Here is a 17,261-nt window from a genome sequence, read left to right as displayed (position 1 = left end):
TGAACTTTAACAATTGGTGTCATGTTGGCCCAGATAATGTATTGAAGGTGTGATCTTCCCTGTGTGAGACTGTCTGTGCCACCATGGTCAGACTGATTCTAATCTAAAAAAACAGATTTACAAAATCTTACATGGATTCATGCAGTTTTTGAGCAAAGTAAAATGTAATTCTGCAAGTACAGATTCACCCCACAAACGTATATGTGCATGGGTGTGTCTGGGTGGGGGTGGGGTTTTATGGGTGTCTGTGAGAGAGTGTGTGTGTGAGTGTGAGTGTAAAGTGGTACAAGTCTGTGAGAGGGTAAGTGTGAGAGTGCATGTGAGAGCGTATGAGAGAGAGTCTGTGTGAATGTGTGTGTAGCACTCCTAAACACTCACACACGCAGCCCCTCTGTCATACACTCCCACACGCACCCTCTCACAGACTTATACCCCTTTACACTCTCACTCACACACACACTCTCACACAGACACCCATAAACCCCCACTCCCACCCAGACACACCCATGCATAATGCACATATGTGTTTTTGGGGTGAATCTGTACTTGCAGAATTACATTTTACTTTGCTCAAAACTACATGAATCCATGTAAGATTCTGTAAATCTGTTTTTTAGATTAGAATCAGTCTGACCATTGTGGCACAGACAGTCTCACACAGAGGAGCTCACACCTTCAATACATTATCTGGTTCAACATGACACCAATTGTTAAAGTTCACCTGAGAATGTAACTTTTAAAAACGTTCTGCGATTTACATAGTAAAGAACTGATACTGACATGGTCATTCTAACAGACAAGAGACCAAAACAATCCAGGTCTTTTTCTATATATAATTTCAGTTACATCACACTAAACTTTTGCTATAAATTCTGAGTCTTACAATCTTATACTCCACAACCACCTGATGAAGGAGCAGTGCTCCGAAAGCTAGTGCTTCCGATTAAACCTGTGGACTATAACCTGGTGTTGTTTAATTTTTAAGTTTGTACTCTGTCTATGCCTCTCAAACTTGTGTACCTTAATCAGTATCCCCCTAAGCCTCCTCTGCTCATGGGAAAACAAACCCAGCCTATTCATTGTCTCCCCATGACTGAGACTTTTCATCCAAGACAACATCCTAGTGAATCTCCTCCGCATCATCTCCATGTCAATCTTTCCAAAAGTGTGGCTGCCAGTACTGCACACAGTATTCTATCTGTGGCTTAATCAGTGTTTTATAAAGTTGTCGCAAGATTCCCTTGCTTCTATATTCGACAGCTGAAAAATGTGTTGCTGGAAAAGCGAAGCAGGTCAGGCAGCATCTAAGGAGCAGGAGAATCGACGTTTCGGGCATAAGCCCTTCTTCAGGAATTATGCCCGAAACGTCGATTCTCCTGCTCCTTGGATGCTGCCTGACCTGCTGTGCTTTTCCAGCAACACATTTTTCAGCTCTGATCTCCAGCATCTGCAGTCCTCACTTTCTCCTTCTATATTCGACACCTTGGCTAATGAAGACAAGGGCCCCATATGCCACCTTCACCACTTGTCTACCTGTGATGACACCTCCAGGGATCGACCATTCATTGAGTACATCCTTCCCTTTTTAGATCTTCCAAAATGCATCACCTCACACTAATCAGGACTAAATTCTATCTGTCATTTGTCTGCCCAATTTACCAGCTGATCCATATCAGACTGTTACTTGAGACTATCCTCCTCACCGATTGACATCATCACCGATTTTCATGTCAGCTACAAACGTAATAGTTATATTTCTACATTCACATTAATGTATGTAAACGTATATAACAACAGCAAGGATCCCAGCACCAACCCCTGTGGTGCAACGCTGGTCACAGGCTTACAAGAACATCTCTCCGTTATCACCTTTTGCCTCTTAACTGCAAGACTATTTTGATTCCAGTTTACCAACTTTCCTTGGATCCCATTAGCTCTTACCATTTGTCAAAGGCCGTACTGAAGTCCATGTAAATTAAGTGCACTACCCTCATCAATATATTTAGTTACCTTTTCAAAATAAAACTCAACTAAAATTAACCAGACAGGATTTCCCTCTGGATTAGTAGCGCTGGAAGAGCACAGCAGTTCAGGCAGCATCCAAGGAGCTTCGAAATCGACGTTTCGGGCAAAAGCCCTCCATTAGGAATAAAGGCAGTGAGCCTGAAGCGTGGAGACATAAGCTAGAGGAGGGTGGGGGTGGGGAGAAAGTAGCATAGAGTACAATGGGTGAGTGGTGGAGGGGATGAAGGTGATAGGTCCGGGAGGAGAGGGTGGAGTGGATAGGTGGAAAAGGAGATAGGCAGGTAGGACAAGTCCAGACAAGTCATGGGGACAGTGCTGAGCTGGAAGTTTGGAACTAGGGTGAGGTGGAGGAAGGGGAAATGAGGAAACTGTTGAAGTCCACATTGATGCCCTGGGGTTGAAGTGTTCCGAGGCGGATGATGAGGTGTTCTTCCTCCAGGCGTCTGGTGGTGAGGAAGCGGCAGTGAAGGAGGCCCAGGACCTCCATGTCCTCGGCAGAGTGGGAGGGGGAGTTGAAATGTTGGGCCACGGGGCGGTGTGGTTGATTGGTGCGGGTGTCCCGGAGATGTTCCCTAAAGCGCTCTGCTAGGAGGCGCCCAGTCTCCCCAATGTAGAGGAGACCACATCGGGAGCAACGGATACAATAAATGATATTAGTTGATGTGCGTAAAACTTTGATGGATGTGGAAGGCTCCTTTAGGGCCTTGGATAGAGGTGAGGGAGGAGGTGTGGGCGCAGGTTTTGCAGTTCCTGCGGTGGCAGGGGAAAGTGCCAGGATGGGAGGGTGGGTTGTAGGGGTGCGTGGACCTGACCAGGTAGTCACGGAGGGAACGGTCTTTGCGGAAGGCGGAAAGGGCTGGGTAGGGAAATATATTCCTGGTGGTGGGGTCTGTTTGGAGGTGGCGGAAATGTCGGCGGATGATTTGGTTTATGCGAAGGTTGGTAGGGTGGAAGGTGAGCACCAGGGGCGTTCTGTACTTGTTACGGTTGGAGGGGTGGGGTCTGAGGGCGGAGGTGCGGGATGTGGACGAGATGCATTGGAGGACATCTTCAATCACGTGAGAAGGGAAATTGCGATCTCTAAAGAAGGAGGCCATCTGGTGTGTTCTGTGGTGGAACTGGTCCTCCTGGGAGCAGATACGGCAGAGGCGGAGGAATTGGGAATACGGGATGGCATTTTTGCAAGAGGTAGGGTGGGAAGAGGTGTAATCCAGGTAGCTGTGGGAGTTGGTGGGTTTGTAAAAAATGTCAGTGTCAAGTCAGTCGTCATTAATGGAGATGGAGAGGTCCAGGAAGGGGAGGGAGGTGTCAGAGATGGTCCAGGTAAATTTAAGGTCAGGGTGGAATGTGTTGGTGAACTTGATGAATTGCTCAACCTCCTCGCAGGAGCACGAGGTAGCGCCAATGCAGTCATCAATGTAGCGGAGGAAGAGGTGGGGAGTGGTGCCGGTGTAATTACAGAAGATCAACTGCTCTACGTAGCCAACAAAGAGACAGGCATAGCTGGGGCCCATACGTGTGCCCATGGCTACCCCTTTGGTTTGGAGGAAGTGGGAGGATTCAAAGGAGAAATTGTTAAGGGTGAGGACCAGTTCGGCCAAACAAATGAGAGTGTCGGTGGAAGGGTACTGTTGGGGATGTCTGGAGAGGAAAAAACGGAGGGCTTGGAGGCTCTGGTCATGGCGGATGGAGGTGTAGAGGGATTAGATATCCATGGTGAAGATGAGGCATTGGGGGCAGGGGAAACGGAAGTCTTGGAGGATGTGGAGGGCATGGGTAGTGTCTCGAACGTATGTGGGGAGTTCCGGGACTAGGGGGGATAGGACAGTCGAGGTAGGTAGAGATGAGTTCAGTGGGGCAGGAGCATGCTGAGACAATGGATTGGCCAGGGTGGTCAGGCTTGTGGATCTTGGGAAGTAGGTAGAACCGGGCAATGCAGGGTTCCCGGACTATGTGGTTAGAAGCTGTGGGTGGGAGATCTCCTGAGGTGATGAGGTTCTGTATGGTCTGGGGGATGATGGTTTGGTGATGGGGGTGGGGTCATGGTCGAGGGGGCAGTAGGAAGAGGTGTCCTCGAGTTGGCGTTTGGCTTCAGCGGTGTAGAGGTCAGTGCGCCAGACTACCACTGCGCCCCCTTTATCCGCTGGCTTGATGGTGAGGTTGAGACTGGAGCAAAGGGATTGGAGGGCTGCGCGTTGTGAGGGTGAGAGGTTGGAGTGGGGGAGGGGGGTAGACAGGTTGAGGCGGTTAATGTCCCGGCGGCAGTTGGAAATGAAGAGGTCGAGGGCAGGTAATAGGCCAGCGCGGGGTGTCCAGGTGGATGCAGTGTGTTGGAGGTGGGCGAAGGGGTCCTCGGAAGGTGGGCGGGAATCCTGATTGTGAAAGTAAGCTCGGAGGCGGAGGCGACGGAAGAATTGTTCGGCGTCACGGCGTGTATTAAATTCATTGATGCGTGTACGGAGGGGGACGAAGGTGAGTTCTTTGCTGAGGACTGATCGTCCTCAGTGAGGGGGAGGTCTGGGAGGATGGTGAAAACTCGGCAGGGCTGGGAGCTGGGATCTGGTGTGGGTGTAGAGCTGGGAGTGGGGGCGGAACCTGTAACTGGAGTGGGTGTGATGGTGGTGGCAATGGGGGTGGAGTCATGAGCAGGGGTAGTGTTCCCCTCGGGGTTCTGGAGGGTGGGGATAGTGACAGTGGGGTCTGTGGGGGGCATGTCAGCAGAATGCAGGTGAGTGGTGCTGGTGGGGGCGGAAGTGGTGGTGACCACGGCAGCAGGGGTGGCGGAAGTCACTGAGCATGTGGCATCAGTGATGATGTGAAGGGTGGAAGTGATGTCACGTGTGATGCATGAGGAATTGTGAGGGGTGGAAGTTGTTGTGGGAGTGGCCATGATGGGGGGCGCAAATGACATCATCAATCAGCGTGGGGGTGGCAGCAACATCAGCCGTATGGCTAATGGCGTCTGAGTAAATTCCGAAGCCAGGGGAATCTTCTGGAATGTTTGAGGAGCGCTGGTTATGGAGGTGGGTAGATAAAAGTTTGTTGTACTTACAGTTTTTGATGTTTGAGATGGAGTTGAAATACTGTTTGTGAAAGTATGAATTCTCCTGAGGATGTAGTACAGAGTGGGTCCTTTGCAATACTGTGGCCCTCAGCTGAGGCAGGGCTGACTGTAGAGATGTTAGGTGCCGGCGCATTGCTGCGAGTGTGGAGCGGAGGATCTTGAAGGAGAACTGTTGCTGGTGTTTTTGAATCTGTAGTCTGTACTGTTTGTCCTGTTCGGGTCCGAACTCTGCTGGTTTAAAGGTGGTCCGGAGCCAGTGTGGGATGAGTTGGTTACAGAGGCAGGCACTGAGGAAGCAAATGTGGCTGTGGTAGCGAGTTTGTTTCACGACATGGTTGAAGAGCTTCAGGGCAAAGGAAATGACCTGGGAGTTGCAGTGAGAGAGAGACTCCCTGAGATTCTTGTAGAGAAAGGAGGAAAACCCTCTGACAAATCCATGCTGACTATCCCTGATAATCCCTGTCTTTCCAAGTTTTGATTAATCCCATCCCTCTTTTTTTTCCCCAATAATTTCTCTACCACTGCCATCAGACTAATTGATCTATAAATCCCTGGCCTATCTCTACTGCCCTTCTTGAACAAAAGGAATCATATTGGCTATCTTGCAGTCATCTGGTACTTTGGTTTTGGTCAGCAAAGGATTAAATATATCCGCCAAGGCCTGAGCAATTTCCTTCTTTGCCTCCCAAAGCAGTATGGGTTACATCTCATCAGGCCCTGCAGATTTATGCACACCAAAACATCTAATACCTCCTCCTCCTTTTTAATCTTAACATGTTTCAAACCTCACCATCCCAACTGAAATCCCAGCTGCAATGACTTTCTCCTCTGTAAATACAGATGAGAATTACTCATTTAAGGTTTCACCCACATCCACTGGCTCCATGCACAGGCCATGCCTTTGGCCTCTCATAGATCTCACTCTTTCCCTGATCATCCTCTTGCTCTTAATATATTTACAAAATGCTGTGGGTTTGTTTTAATCCAATCTGCCAAAGATACTTCATTGCTGCTCTTGCCTTCCTCAATTCCTTTTTTGAGCAATCTCCTGCATTTGAAGGGCCTCCCCGGTTTTTAATGCACCATACCTAGCATTTGCTTCCTGTCTCTTTATCAAACTTCTAATATCCCTTGATATCCAGTATTCCCTGGACTTGCAGCCTTTGCCCTTCACGCTGGCCCTGAATTCTCACTCTACTTTTTTAAAAAAGATTCCTACTTTCCAAATGTAAGTTGGAAGTGACCTGCAAGTAATTATTCCTAGACTGTTTGTCAGAGTTATGGTCAATATCCCCGAAATGCTCGGCCACTGAGACTTCAACCATTTGACCAGCTTCATTCTGTACGATTAGGTCGAACAGTGCTTCATTTCCAGTAGGACTATCATGTATCTCCTTGATGCACTTTGAAAATTCCACCCAGCTAATCTTTTCACACTAAGATGATTCCAGTTAACATTAGCAAAGTTGAAATCCTCTCCAAGCATAGGAGGAGAAAGTGAGGACTGCAAATGCTGGAGATCAAAAATGTGTTGCTGGAAAAGCACAGCAGGTCAGGCAGCATCCAAGGAGCAGGAGAATCAACGTTTCGGGCATGAGGGAGGGTCGGCGCTGAGGGAGGGTCGGTGCTGAGGGAGGGTCAGTGCTGAGGGAGCTATAAAATGTTGTAGCCAGAACATGCCGCAGCAGAGCCCCCATTCTTCACTGTGACATCTGTAATTGTTATACACTACTGGACATGAACATCAAATGCTTTCATCTGGAATTTCTATATTAGCAAAGGCATTAAGTCGTTTCACAAATTGGCATGGGCAAGCAACCGGACTTACCACATCATCTCGCCTGCTGTCAGCCCAATCCTCATTCCACATCAACCTTTCAACAATGTACTTTGCTCAGTGACACCAATGACCAGCATGCTTCTACCAGCTTGCTTCATCTGTAAGTACATGTACACACATGAATCTCAGGGAGTCCCTCTCCTACTGCAACTCCCAGGTCATTTCCTCTGCCCTGAAGCTCTTCAACCATGTCGTGAAACAAACTCTTAGCATTCACTCATTTTGCACTTAAGTGGATAGAAGCTGGCAGCCTCAATTAATTATTTTCTTCATGCATACTTACTGATCTCAGCACTGATTTACAGAACGCCAGCCTCAGTGGGGGTGCATTGCTTTTTTAGTGCTCAGCATCTTTAGTGCTCAATTACAGGCTGCCAGCTTTATGGCACACATTGGTTTTTAGCATAAAGGGAGAGGCAGGTAGCTTGTCCTGACAGGAGAACAGAACAGTCAATGATGTGGATGCTTTGCTATGTGGCACCATGCTACAGTAATGTCAAACCTGCAGCATGTATGTGCCAGTTCGTGCAGCAAACACTGTTTCAAGCAAATGGTCATATGTAAAAGTGAAAGGGGAGAAGTCCCTAGTGGAATGAAGGGGGACTACATTCAGTCAGTGTGTAGCACCTAAGTCATGGGACTTGTCCCTTGAGACAAGAGAGGGATTAGATATGATTGTAATGGACGAGCAGGGAGATGTGCAGAGAGTGAGAAAGTGGGTGAGAGCTGTTGAAAGGACATAATACATGCAATAGTTAGTTTCAAATGAACATACTAACAAGGTGCAGACGTAAGCCATTTGGCCCTTCAAGCCTGCTCTGCCATTCAAGACGAACATGGCTGATGTCAGTGTTGCAGATTCAACATTCCCATCAATTCACAAGAAACTATGATCCTTTTGCCTGACAAGAACCAATTCACCTCAACCTTAAAAATATTCAATGATCCCATCACCACCATTTTCTGATGCGCAGAGCTCCGAAGTTGCACAACTCTCAAAACAAAATCCCCTGATTTCTATCTTGAAAGGCTGACCTTTCAGTTTTAAAACAGTGTCCTAAAATTCTGAACTCACCTACAAGAGTAAACATCCTTTTCCCGTCCACCTTTTCAGGACCATTGAAAATCTTATAAACGTCAATCATATCACATCCTACTACTTCAAACTCAAGTGAAAACAAGCCTAGCTTTTCCAATCTTTCTTCTTAAGACTGCCCACTTGTTCCAGGCATCAATTCGGTAAACCTCCTCTGAATGATCTCCAAATGCATTTACATCCTTAAATAAGGAGACCAAAACTACATGTAGTTTGAGAAATGTAGCCTGAACAATGTCCTGAATAATATTCAAATCACCCATAATTATTGATGCCCTTTGCAAAACCTCCACTTTTGCCTAGCTTCCTGTACTTCTTGAATGTCATACAGCCCTCAAATTCAAAGCCCAATCCTCATTATGTTTCAGCCATATCTCTGTAATGGCTATGAGATCATATTTATTCACTTCAATGTGCACTAGCAATTCATTTCCAATGCCACGAATGCAAGATACAAAGCCTTTATTTTTGTTTTTTGTCTTATCTTTTTCCAGCAACTAGTCTTGACTGCAGATGTATTCTTTTTCTCACGTCCCTTCCTGTGATTCTGTGGCCTTCAGTTTCAACATCAGCATTTTGCTTTACTGTTTTGACTTTATCCAAGTTGTTACATTTGCCCAAGGTTGATCCCTCACCACCTCCCCTCAAGCCCTCATACCCCTTTTCTTGCCACCCCACTATGGTTTAAAGCCCTATCTACATCCTTAGGCATGCAATCTGGGAGAACACCAATTCCAGTGCTGTTCAGGTCTAGACCATCCCAAAATTTACTGACCCCAGTTTTCCCATTACTGTTGCCAGTGCCAATGAACTAGAACCCACTTCTTTCTTACACACGGTTGTTTGAGCCACACATTCGTTTCTCCACATCTGCTCATCCTGTCCATTTTCACATGGCTCAGGTAGCAAGTCAGAGATTGTCACCTTTGAACACCTTTTGTGTTCAGTTCTGGTCGCCACATTACAGACAGAATGTGGAGGCCTAGGAGAGGGTGCAGAAGAGGATTACCAGGATGCTGCCTGATTGGGGGGTATGACCTATAAGAACAGGCTAGAAAAGCTGTTAGTTTTGCTGGAGCGGTAGAGACTAAGGAGAGTCGTGATAAAAGTCTATAAAATTATGAGATGCATAGATCAGGTTGATGGTCAGAATCTTTTTCCCAGAGTTGAAATGTCTATTACCAGGGGGCATGCATTTAAGGCGAGATGGGAAAAAAGTTTAAAGGAGATGAGAGGGGCAAGTCTTTTTTTTTAAATTTTACACAGAGTGGTAGGAGTCTGGGACGCACTGTCAAGGATGGAGGTGGCAGCAGACATCATATGCATTGAAGGGACTTTTAGGTAAGCACATGAATATGCAAGGAATGGATGGATATAGACCAAGGGCAGGCAGAAAGGACTAGTTTAACTTGGCATCATGTTCAGCACAACATCATAGGCCAAAGGGCCCATTTCTGTGCTGTACTGTTCTAAGTTTTATTTTTTAAATGTAGCACTTGAATTCCTAAACTCTGTCAGCAGAATGTCTTTCCTAGTTCTACCTATGCTGCTGGTACAGACATGGATCATGACCACTGAATCCTCCCCATCCCACTGCAGGTCCTTGTCCAGTCCAGAGCAAATAACACACCACCTAGGATCAGTCAGAAAACAGACTCATCTGAACTCTTGCAATTTACTGCAGGGAAAACAGTGTCAATCTCCCTCACTATGATGCCCTCTACAATCATATATTCCTTCTTACAGGAAGCCATTCAAAGTGTGGGTAGAATGCAACAGTGCAGTGCACAGTTCACTCATCCACTCTACAGCCCTCACTCTCATCCAAACCTGTTGGGACAATTGCAAAGCCTGAGCATAGATTAAACATGATATGGATCAAAAGGTGTGAATAATACTGTTCAATCCTCAAATATAACTTGAATCAATAATAAAAATAATTGTTTTACTAAATGTAAGTGAAAAGAATTTGAATAGACAGACAGTGTTCTTCTGTGAATGATTAAAGACCAAGTACAGGACTCAAGCATATTGCCACACATATTGCCTACTTGTTAGCTTTTATGAATAAATAAAAACTTTAATTAGATTTTTTTTAGAATAGTGGACAGGATAGCCAAATTCTACCATTTCATTTGGTGGCTTTAAGTGATGATCATTAAATAAATGTGAAATTACTTATACTGGTCACAATTTTAATCCATTGTATGTTCTTTTTCATTCACAATGTCTGCACAGTTTTGGTGATTGGAGCAAAACTTTACATTTTTTTTCCCTCTATAAACAACCTAAATTGAATGACAGCACTCATCATATTTTTCCTCAAAGTAAAAAAGATAATGCATTTCATAAAGGTTAAAGATCTCACAACACCAGATTATAGCCCAACAGGTTTATTTGGAAGCACTAGCTTTCGGAGTGCTGCTCCTTCATCAGGTGGTTATGGATTATAAAATCATAAGACACAGAATTTATAGCAAAAGTTTACAGTGTGATGTAACTGAAATTATATATTGAAAAATACCTGGGTTGTTTGTTACGTCTCTCATCTTTTAGAATGACCATGTTGGTTTCAGTTTATTATGTGATTTACGTATGAAAGAACTGAAACCAACATGGTCATTCTAAAAGATGAGAGACGTAACAAATATTCTAGGTCTTTTTCAATATATAATTTCAGTTACATCACACTGTAAACTTTTGCTATAAATTCTGTGTCTTATGATCTTATAGTCCACAACCACCTGAAGGAGCAGCACTCCGAAAGCTAGTGCTTCCGAATAAACCTGTTGGACTATAACCTGGTGTTGTGCGATTTTTAACTTTGTACATCCCAGTCCAATACCAGCATCTCCAAATCAACATTTCGTAAGGTTAAGTATTCATAATTCAAAAACATCAAGTGGCCTTTACATAGACAAGTGCTGACTTTGCTTTCTGTTTGCCCGATGCCTATATTCACATATTCGCTAAGCCTGGTATATTGTCCTAAATACATGATAGAATCATCTAATGAAGAAGAAAGCTTTATTCAAGTGTGTTATAACTATTATTTATACAAAATCCAAGGTTTTCAGTGACTATGTTGTTAAATTTTAAAAATTTATGAATTATAAACTTAATTCTAAACCAGAAAATTATTAGAAATGCATAAGTCAATATTTGTGGAGAGATATGTTGCTGGAACTCCTTAGCATTTCCATTTTTATTTCCAATTTTCTGCATCCACCTTACTTTGCTTTTGTAACATTAAGGTCAGTGTTTTAATTTTACTCCTATCTTCCACAAATGGAGAAATTACTTTGAATAGATACAGTAATAATATTGACAACTCGTATTTATTGGCTGTAGTTTAAACTGGAATCAAATTTATTGTTGAACTAACTCTACTTTCATGACGGCAGGGCTCAAAGCTGGTGAATGGCCGGCATATTATGGAATGGGATTTAGTTGCCAGCAACGGAATTATACATGTCATAGAGGGACCTTTAATAACTCCTCATCCAGTAAGTACTTCGCAGAAGATTACAAACACTAGTGGCCTTGGTTAAAAATTGAAATTTTCAAAAGATGAAATGATTAGTTACATCTTCCAACTCAAAAGATTCACAATTAAACCCAACTTAGATTGATGGCAGGGGTAGACTTCACTTTTGTTCCTACTGAAATAGCATGTTTGTGGGGTTGGTGGGGCCAGGGGTGGAGATAGCGAGAGAGGAGAGAATAGATTTTCAATTCATTTTGCAGTGGATACAAAGTATTCATAGTTCAGGATCAACTATGGTTTTAAGGAAATACCTAATTATTACAGAAGGATTTTTGGAGTAAAATTTGAAGTATATTGCTTGGGGATTAAATGCAGAGAACTTCTCCTTTACCGAACCAGTGTTTATACTTGATCGGAGACGACCTAATAATGATACTGGTAAAAAGAAATGTTGAAATACATGTTCCATTCCACATTGTTGACCTTTTGACAACTAACTTGATACTAACATCATGCAAAGATTTTTACAAGAACACAAATGATTTTGTAAATGTGAGAAACTTTGCTAATCAGCAAGCCCCTTTGTTTTGTAGGTTTTGGTTTCTGCAAATTTATCCAATGGTGTCCTTGGAGCAACCTTACTTCTAGGACTGGGATGTTTGATTGCCGCAATAGTTGGAGTGAGTTTTTGTCTCCGACGCAGGAGAGAGATTTTCCAATTTCAGTACTTCAAGGTATGTCAAATTGTGTTACAATCCAATGATACATCCCTGCACTGATTCTTCATAGCCCACCTTGATGTTACATAATAAATAGCACTGTGTTAGCCTGCAACAACTTGCAAGAATGCACAGATACTCAACATTGGGATATTCCCACTGGCTTCGGAACCCTGATACAAAACATCAAATAGAGGTCTGAAGTCTAAACTAAGAAATACAGTCACTTGGCAGTGATATCCAAATTGACCAATTAGTGCTCATCTTGATCAGAGATTAAAAATCCAACTCTTGGGTTCTGCATTTACACAGTTCATTTATGGTGCTATCCTTGTGTAAACATTAAGTATATGCTATTACTTATAGAACAGTAGAATGTTATTGATGTCATATCAAATTACACCCAGCTAAGTGCTGTGGATTATGGTCTTCAAATTAATTCAAAATTTGAAGTGGAGGATATAAAGTGCTTCCTTTTACTAAATAGCAGAATTTTAAATGGGTGAATTCCTGAAGTATTCAAGTCCACACTTCAAGGTTTCCAGGGTAGGCTAGCCATAGATTGACACAGCCTATTTAAATTTCACAAGATTGGATTGATCCTTACTGAGAGAATGAGTGTATTCCTTTTGACACAGACTTGTAAGTGACTCTGAAATACAACAATTAATTTCTAAGAGACCAGATGCTAACATAATAACAGATAGTTGGGACATTTGAAATTATGTATAGCCAAAGTATGTTTAATAAAATTTAACTTACATTCTATACATTATTAGGCTAATGATGATGATGGTATAGGCCTCAGTGCAGAGGACAATCCTGCTCTGGTTTCTGTGCCAAATCCAGTGTACGGAGCATATGGTATAGTTACAGATAGCACCACTGAACCATTTGAGGTAAGTGGCTACTAAATATACTCAAGCTAGAGAATGGTTTTCAAATGTGTAACGTAAATGTTTGGATGGAAGTTAAAAGACAATTATTTCTTTGGGAAGAAATATCAAGCATGTGAGAGAAAAGCTGCTTGAATTTTGTTTTATTAGAAATCACCTGAAATTACCAACCAATTTTATAATAAATTCCAAAATTCACATTTAATCAAAGGGCTTAGAATATTCTTTGTCACATGTATTCCAGTATTGGAGTACAGTGAAAAGTTTTTAAAATGGCTGCCTCCAATGGCACCATCTTAGGTACAAAAAGATGGAATAAGTAAAATTTGTAGTATTACTTAGTCTCTAAAAAAAACACAAAGTTAGAAATAAGATAGTTAAAAGATTGATATTACACTCTGGTAAAGATTTTCAAATAGCAGCAGCTCAGCATATGGTCAGACCGCTCACACCAGGCCACTGTCAAACTGACTGTCCCGCTCCACTCCAAGCTTCCAGTTCGCTTCACACTGGTACTTCCTTGCACCAAAGGAAGTTGTGCTGCTCCAGGACTGCTTTTTAAAAAAAAACAGCAGAGCAGAGGAACTCCAGGTGGAGCGCCCTACTCTGCCCGCTGGCTTAATGAAACTGGTGTGATTTTAGTGTTAGTGGGAGGTCGGACACAATGGTCACATTCTGCCTCAAAATAAAAAGCATTTTCATCTTCCAAGTGACCATAGCAAAGGGAGGTAAAAGTTGGCTATTAAAGTTTCATTAGTGCACCAATTACTTTTCCATTCAAAACCTGCACTCTCTTTTCCTGTTCCATTAAATAATACCATTTCAGGTTTACCATGCCTGTTCCTGCCAAACTGGAGCTGGTTAGCTAGAACAAGCATGTATGCCTTCTGACTTAAGATTTTGAATTTATTAAAGAAGCCAGCTAATGGCCTGAACATAGCCATTTAAAGGAAGTGGCCAACTTTACATTCAATCCCATTGACAGCTTTCTTTGCGTTCTGCAAAGTTGGCAGAGTCAAACCAGTGGGCAACCACTAACAGATCATCAGGCTCATTTTTCTTGTCCCACTTTGTCACATCTTGATTTGGAACGTAGAAATTGGTTTCACGAAACTTTATGGACACCGATGGGATCAGCTGATGTCTGATTTAGCATCCTTCCTGGACTACACAATGCAGGTTCAGATATTGTGGCTGTATAATGATAGAAGGTGGTTCAAATCTAGTTCCTTATTGAGTATTACTACACACAAAAGTTTAGTCACAAGGCCAGCAATTGCCACATGCAAGGATTTGTCCTCAGGTAATAAGATTTCTTCATAACTTCACTGGTTTGTAACAAGGCGGCTTGGATTAAACATCTGTATATCATTGAAGGCTGTAAGGTAGATAGTACAGTTAATACTCCTATTTATAAAGCTAGATTTCATATGTAAGAGTACAAGTGTAAGAAACTCAAACCTAAACTAATACTTTGGCTTCATTTAGCATATTGTGTGCAGTTCTGGACATCTTGTTTTAGGAAGGATGTGAAGGCATTAGAGGGTCAGAAAAGATCCATGGAAATGGTTCCAGCTATCAGGAGCTTCAGTTACATGGACAGATTAGAGAAGCTACAATTGTTTCGCTTTGAGAGAACAGAATATCGAGGGGAGCTTCAGTAGGTGTAATAAAAATCATGTTCAGTCTCATCAGCAAGAAGATAGGTAGAAAGAGTAAAAACCAGAATAAACAGATATAAAAGCACAGGAATTGGCAAAGAGAGCAATGGCAATGAGAGACTTTTTAAAAAAGGCACCAAGTGACTAAGTATCCAAGTGGCGGTCGAGGCAGATTAAATCATGGCTTCCAGAAGGAAACTGGCTTATAGCCTTGCACATTTTTCTTCAGCCTGTGAGAAAAGTAGCAGGTTAGTTGTATTTAGTGAATTGCATTTGCACACAAGTGGCATAGACAACAGATCAACAGCCTCAGTGCTATAACTTTATGTGGAAGCATAACTAACTTAATTGGGCTCAGCAGTTCCAGGAAAGCCAATTTCCAAAAAGAATTTTTCAATGTGACTTAAAATTATGATATTATTGAACGAAAAAAAAGACATTGTGCTTTAAGTCTTGGAATAAAGTTTTTATCTAACTCTTCAATTGTCTATTACTTAACTAAATATGACTTTGTTGATAGATTTGGGTGCAAAGTTTTCACTTGGCGAAACTCATCCCTAAATGGGTGGCATGGTGGTTAGCACTGCTGCCTCATAGCACCAGGGACCCAGGTTTGATTCTAGCCTCACAGTTTGCATATGCTCCCCGAGTCTGTATGGGTTTCCTCCATGTGCTCTGATTTCTTCCCACAGTCCAAAGAAGTGCAGGTCAGGTGAACTGGCCATGCTAAGTTGCCCATAGTGTTCAGGGATGTCTAGGTTAAGTGCATTAGTCAGAGTTAAAAATGTAGAGTTGTAGGGGAATGGGTCTGGGTGAGTTACTCTTCAGACGGTCAGGGTGGAATTGGGCTGAAGGGCCTGTTTCCACACTGTAGGGATTCTATGATTCTAAATAAAAGCAACTTTCATGCAAATAAATATAATACATAGAAAGGTGTATTATATAGACATGTTGCCTTAACCAAAAATGAAACTACTGTTCAAGAATTTGCTGATTTTAACAAGTTTGTCTTTAAATACAGGACAATGATGAATATGAATATTATTCAGACACACAGAACATTCTACAGGATTGAGGAACCAGACCTCTGCTTTTTTTTTTAAAAAAACACTCATACTGTACCATTTTAGTGCAATGTATGACGATGCTACAGGAACAAAGTATAGGCTCCAATGAAGGACAGGCTATACGATAGCAACAAAATAAATGAATCATTGGACTTGGTGTCCAATTACTTTTTGTACTGATGTGTGGGCACACTGTCAGGTCACCAAGAAACATATGAAATGCACAAATTGAATTGCATTTTTGCAATAGTCTGGTGACTCTAGAAAGACTGAAAATTTATTTTTTCATTTTGTACTAATAGGCAAAAGATAACATTGTTTATATATAAAAAAAGTTGTAATACTCATCTTTTTACAAGAAGGCCATTGTATACTTTTCTTTGACTATGTTAAAATGCAGAATATATAACAACTGAATGTCATTTCTTTACTTCCAAGATGTTTAAAAATGCAAAATAAAAAAGGCAGAATTTCTCAGCAGGTCTGGCAGAAATTAAGACAAAAATTACAGGTTACATTTTCATTTAAAAACCTCAGTGAGACAGTTCTGATGAAGATCTACTCGAAATGAATTAACAATTTCTGCTCGCTGATGCTGACAGCTCCACTGCTGTTCCTGCATTTTTGTTTGACTAACAAAATACCTACTAAAGCAACCTTTTGTTCACTCTTTTTGAATTGTTTCAAAAACTATTGTATGTTTAACATGAATGGGATTGCCTTTTGAAAGGAACAGTTAATGAAAATCATATGCATTAAGTATCATAACATGAATTTCAACCAGAAACAAAGCATTGCAAAACAGATGATTAATTGCTGTTGAGATCACATTTTTCAGGACTAAGTCACTAGTGCTTCATTTCTTCAAAAACCAAGGTTTGTTATATGCCAGACATCAAATCTTCCATGAAAATTTGAAAATAAAAAAATTTTTTTTATTATAACTGTCTGCATGAATGTTCTGTTCAAGAACCTAATCACTATGATTAACAAGTACTTGAGACCTTCCATTATCTGGCGTAAAGAATGTAAATCTTAAGTCACTTCAGTTCTTTTGGGACTGGTGATTCTTTAGCATGAATAATTACACATTAGAATCGACCACTAGGTGGCAGTGTTTCCAAGTGTTATGTCAGCTTATTGAATGCATTATCAAATTTAGTATTATGTATTAGTGTTAAAAATCACATTGCACCATGAAATTTTATTCAGATCACATTTTATACAGAGATTCTAGAAATCACATGCTTTGTATATTTAGCAATTATATGATTAAGGACACAAAATCAGGAGACTTTGTAAACTAAGAAAGGAAGGAAGGACTGGCATTAAATGCAAAAACAATCTATAAAATGTAGGTCATTTGTATTGCGCACACATTCATGGATTCAGTTGTGAAGCTTTTA

General features: G+C 42.0%; 1 protein-coding gene across 3 annotated transcripts in view; it reads left to right on the top strand.

The window, feature by feature from the left end:
• The window catches only part of stab1 (stabilin 1), a 276,631-nt gene extending 260,296 nt beyond the window's left edge, over positions 1-16,335 (top strand). For all 3 annotated transcript variants that reach the window (XM_087994200.1, XM_043707873.2, XM_043707874.2), the window contains 4 exons: positions 11,430-11,531; positions 12,106-12,246; positions 13,011-13,130; positions 15,810-16,335. In XM_087994200.1, coding sequence (XP_087850326.1) covers positions 11,430-11,531; positions 12,106-12,246; positions 13,011-13,130; positions 15,810-15,863 — 417 coding nt within the window. In that variant the 3' untranslated portion in view covers positions 15,864-16,335. The remainder of the gene's footprint in view (positions 1-11,429; positions 11,532-12,105; positions 12,247-13,010; positions 13,131-15,809) is intronic.
• Positions 16,336-17,261: the final 926 nt, after the last annotated feature.

Source organism: Chiloscyllium plagiosum, unplaced genomic scaffold, assembly GCF_037043375.1.
Source record: "Chiloscyllium plagiosum isolate Xiang-an unplaced genomic scaffold, Cpla_swu_hap1 HiC_scaffold_14, whole genome shotgun sequence".
NCBI classification, from domain to species: Eukaryota; Metazoa; Chordata; class Chondrichthyes; order Orectolobiformes; family Hemiscylliidae; genus Chiloscyllium; species Chiloscyllium plagiosum.
This window is presented reverse-complemented; position numbering and strand designations above follow the sequence as displayed.